General features: G+C 35.1%; 1 protein-coding gene across 1 annotated transcript in view; it reads right to left on the reverse strand.

The window, feature by feature from the left end:
* Positions 1-5,466, reverse strand: part of LOC103745506 (zinc finger protein 160) — an 87,514-nt gene that overhangs the window by 2,575 nt on the left and 79,473 nt on the right. Inside the window, 1 exon segment of the mRNA XM_008847429.3 lies at positions 13-338. Within this exon segment, the coding sequence (XP_008845651.2) occupies positions 13-338 (326 nt within the window).

Genomic DNA, 5,466 nt, shown 5'->3' on the forward strand with positions numbered 1-5,466 from the left:
TCCTAAGTTTTGAGCTCATAGGAAACAATTTGTCACATTCTTCACATCTGTAGGGCTTCTCTCCAGTATGAATTCTTTGATGTGCTCTAAGATTTGATACTCGACTAAAGGACTTTCCACATTCTTCACATCTGTAGGGTTTTTCTCCAGTATGGATTCTGCAATGACTCCTAAGGTTTGAGTTTGTAGAAAATGACTTTTCGCATTCTTTACATCTGTATGGTTTTCTTCCTCCAGGATGAATTCTTTGATGTGCTCTAAGATTTGATACTTGACTAAAGGACTTTTCACATTCTTCACATTTGTAGGGTTTCTCTTCTGTATGAATTTTCTGATATCTTCTAGGAGTTGAAATTGCTGCATAAATTAAAGTAGAAAGAATAATTGACTCATGGAGAATAAGGCTGAGACAATAATACACCCAGAGATAAATAGTGAAAAGGTAATAATCATGAATAAAATTTCCCAAAACCCTGAGAAATATTTAAGTGACAATAAACAACAACATTGGCACTCAGGTAAAAAGAGAGTCAGAGAAATTATTCAACAAAATTATAGCAGAAACTTTCAGAAAAACAAGAATATGAAATTGATATACAATCAGAAGAGAGAGTTAGGAAGCTCAAATAGATATGCAGAACTCTCCATTTAAAACCATATCAAAAATGTTAAAAATAGAAAGCAAAAATCAATGCTGAAACTTGTATGGGAAAAATACCAACTCATTACAAATGTAGAAATATTGGAATAATACTGTATCTCTTGGAAGAAACACAAATGACAGAAAGATCTGAAATAATACATTTAAAGCACTGAATGTGACACTATATACTAAATTTGATACCGAGAAATATTTTATGCCTTAAAATTAATGAAGATTGAAAAGTTTTGAAGATGTGCCCAAATGAAAAAATAAAAAAAAATCAAGTTAACCAAGGTGGCACTTCAGAATTTGTGGTGCACTTAACTGCTCAGCCATCTCACCAGCCACTCCATCTAGAATTTTTTTAAACAAATGATCCCAACGTATGTTACAAAGCAAGCATTAATTAAAAATAACTATAAAATTGTTAGTACTATTTAATATACAGTGGAAGATATATAAATAAGCAGGAAAAAACAATCTACGTATTGTTTGACTACGTACTGGGCAACTACCACAATCAAGGAGAGAATTTACAAATTTCAAGTATAAAATGAACATGATACTACATCTTCTCAAAAACTCTGTGATCCAGCTAAGGCCCTTGGAAGAAGCAGCTTTATGTGTAAAAATGAACACAGAAAACTATCAGAGAAAAAACCAATAAAATTCTGAGTAATGCAACTTGAATTTCTGCTTCATCAAGAAGAAGCAAAACCATTCACTGGATGAGAAGAAATAACAAGTAAACCAGAAATGAGCAAACAGAAAATAAAAAAGAAAACATATAACCAATCAAATAATCCACTTAAATAACTGACAAATCACAAGTAAAATTAACCAAAAAAGATAAAAAACAGAAACTAATAAAAACAGAGGTAGAAAGGTTTTTTTTTTTTAATGGACTAAGGAATTACTTCACATCATTAAGAACAAAAATGAAGCACTATTTTAATGTCTCCCAATGGCCCAAATTTAGATGGATTCACAATTGAAATACCACACAGGTATTTTTCAGTCTTTTAAAACTATATTGGGAAAACAAACTAATAAACAAAGGCAACTATGTGCAATGACAAATACTGAACTCACTTATCAATATTTACTTGTCACTTATGAATTACACGTGAGCATCGAAAGAGGTATAAGTGTGTGGGATAAATATTTAAATATTTTCCACCATTTTTCTTAGCATTTTTCAGAATTTTGTGCAACGTATTCTGATCACATTCACCTCCTCATCCCATAACGCATCCCAGATCCAGGGCCTTTCCCTGTCCATGCATACAATGCTGCCTCTCTTTATTTTTCTGTCAGTTTAAACCCATCAAGTCATATTTATCCTGACATACTTTTGGTTGTGAAAGAATAGTTAACCTAGGTGGGCACACACACTTGAAGAAAACTGACTCTTCAGTGCATCGATGAATCCCCAATAGCTCCTGGACAAAGGGTCAGACTTTTTTTTTTCATCCCAACTACAAGACAGGCATCATTTTATAGATTTACACAATGGTCAGGGTACCTTGGCCTGTCAGGGACTCCCCCGCTACATACTACCTGGCTTCAGCAGCTCTCACACTGCAGAAGAACTGAGGAGGGCTCACTCTGATATTCTCCATGTCTCTGTCATCAGTTCTTTGTATCCTAGCTATTCAGAGTATGGTTCATAAACCCTCAAATAATTTTAATTAGCATTTCCCTAACAGCTAAGGATTGTGGATGAATTTAAAAATATTCCCCAGCCACTTTTATTTCACTTTTTGAGAACACTGGTCAGATCTATAATTCATTTTTAATTTGGTTGTTTTCTTGATGTGTTTGATTTTTTGTTCCTTGTATTCCAGACACTAATACACTGTCAAAAGCATAGGTGGTAGGTACTCTTCCATGCTAAAGCCTGTCTCTTTACTCCAGGACATGATATTGCCCTCTGCTTTGTGAAAGTTTTTTTCTTTTCACGGGATCCATTTCTCAATTATTCAAAATAAATCTAATCAAAGAAATAAAACACAGATTTCTAAAATTAAATCTTTAAGATACTTAAGAAAGTAACTGAGGAAGATGCTAGAATCCAGAAACAACTCCCATGGACATTAACCAGTAGGATCAGTATTATGAAAATAGTCATCCTACCAAAAGCAATCTACAGAGTCAAAGCAATCAGTATAAAAAAATCCAACACAATTCTTCAGAGAAATTGAAAAAAATATCCTCAAATTGTGAATGAAAACACAGAAAACCCAGGACAGCTGAAAAGTTATGAACAATAATAAAATACTTGGAGGTATCATCATCCCTGATTTCAACTTATACTACATAGCTAGAGAAAGAAAGATAGAATGGCACTGGGGTAATGAAAGCTGACACACCAATCAATGGAACAGAATTGAGGATCCAGATTCAAGTCCACATTTTTAAAGTCACTTTATTTCTGAAAAAGAAGCCAAAAAATATACATTGGAAAAAAGACAGCATCTTCAACAGATTGTGATGGATAGCTTGACAGCTACATATAGAGAAAAGAAACTACATTCCAATCTCTCCTCCTGGACAAATTCAATTTCAAATGGATCAGAGACCTTGCATAAGACTGATACTTTGAATCTGATAGAGAAGGAAGAAGGGAAGAGAACAGATATTATTGACAGGGGAGAGGATATTCTAAATAGGACCCCAATAGAAGCTTTTAGATCATGGAGATATGGTATGGTGGGAAAACTACTTGGTGTGTATGCATGAGAACCTGAGTTTTGAGGCCCAGCCCTCATGGAAAAAAAGTCTCATCCTTGTGTCAGGATTCTGGACACCTTTGCTAGTATGCAGAGAAGAACCTGGAGTACTCTGTCCATAAAATCTAGGCAAATGGAGAGGTAGAATTTTGGTTGGATTCTGTCTCAAAAAGAAAATTATTTAACCATAAGGGAAAACAAATGCAATAAGTCTCCTCTCAATCAACACCTGCACAGAATGGTAAATGCACTCTGAAACACCAATGCACCCAGACCTACGCTGCACATAAAAAAACCAACCTTTTCATACTCCAAAAGGAAGCTTTCCAAGAAAAATTCAGTAAGTATGCCATTTATATTCACATCAAAATATAGCAAATTGCCTCACATTAAACCTAAGGAAAGAAGTTAAACATTTCACAGCAAGAAATGTAAGGCCCTAAAGAAAGAAACCGCACATGCGACCAAACAATGTAATGGATAGTCATGCTCATTCTTGAGCAAAACTGATCCTTTGCAAATATTACTAAGGATGGTCACCAAACTCAATTAGTACTCATGAAAACCCAAATGACATTGTAGAAAGAATTATGAAAGCACCCCAAAACACTCATTGTGGAACACTACTCACCACAAGGATCCAAGTCAACAGATTAAAAAAAAAAAACAGAGGAACGGGGTTGGGGGAGCAGTATCCTAATATCTGACTTAAATTTTCATTATCATACAGATAAAGATAGCATGGTAATATATAAATATCAAACAATGTAAATTGATGGAAAAGCATAGAAAACACAAAAATAAACTAACACATCTATAGCCAGCGTACTTTTTACAAACTGGTAAAAAAACAGGCACTGGAAATAAAGGGAACCTCTTTAATAAATGGTGTTATCAAAACAGAGTATGTAAAGGAAAAAGGAATTAAATTAGATCCAAACCTCCAACCTCTGCAAAACTCTATTTGAAATGCATAAAATGCTTTAATATATAAAGCATCATGTTCTGAAATTGACAGAGGAAAACTTCAGGATGTAGGCATAAGCAAGGATGTTCTTATTATACACCAAATCACTCAGGAAACAACCTGAACAACTGAAAAAAATGTAGAAATAAAAAATGTGCCCAAGAACATAAACTGCAGGAAGAATGAGACATATTATTATATACTATGTCAACATCTAGAATACACAGGATTTGCAAAATTAAGTGTCAAAAGATGAAAATTTCAAATCCACAAACTAAACAAATACATACATCTCCAAAAAGAAGAAAAACAAATGGCCTGTAATAGTAACAATATAGTAAAGATCTTTAACCATTGTTTGGGAGATACTCAGGCCTAAGTGGCACATTTACAATGGAACCACGAAACCCTAATGCTTACAGAATATACTGGACCAGGGGTAGAGAGAAAAAATATTGCATCTGACAACTCTCACGAGTGAAGCCGCCTCATGCAAGTGTTAATAACACAGATGACAAAAGCTGCCAAAGCGTGGAAAATAGGAGACTTCAGAGTGCATGTCCCTACATTAAACCACACGCACACATGGCTCAGGGACCCAACAGCCAAAAGGGGTGGAAAGATCATAAAAGTCAAGGGTGGTGATTGACCATAAGGAAACAGAGTTTTCCAGGCTTCCGGAAATCTGTTCATATGAACTTACATCAATAGCCACATCATGCACAAGACCCATGTAAACTCAAAGCAGATGAAAACCTAGCATAGAACTGGGGTCACGAGTAAGAAACCAGACCTTAGCAACGAACTCCTGGCAGCTTATCACTGCTAGGTGAGGGAGACTTAGTTTTCTTTAAGGAAGTGATCCTAGATAGGCAGACCAGGCTCTAGTGGAGGAACTCACACAGAGGGATAGGTTGCAACACCAAGTTGACTCCACAGGTTTTAACATATATGACAGAAGGCATGGAAACCAGTGGGAGGCCTGTGGGGTGTGAAGATAGGGAGGGGATCCAAATATGATTAAGATTTATGGAACTGACAAAAAAGTTCAATGGAAATACACATCCTGAAAATTTAAAAATAAATGTAGAAGATCAATGTTTTGCAATCTGTTTTTGAAGAAC

Source organism: Nannospalax galili, unplaced genomic scaffold (genome assembly GCF_000622305.1).
Source record: "Nannospalax galili isolate Female #2095 unplaced genomic scaffold, S.galili_v1.0 scaffold4, whole genome shotgun sequence".
Taxonomy (NCBI): Eukaryota; Metazoa; Chordata; class Mammalia; order Rodentia; family Spalacidae; genus Nannospalax; species Nannospalax galili.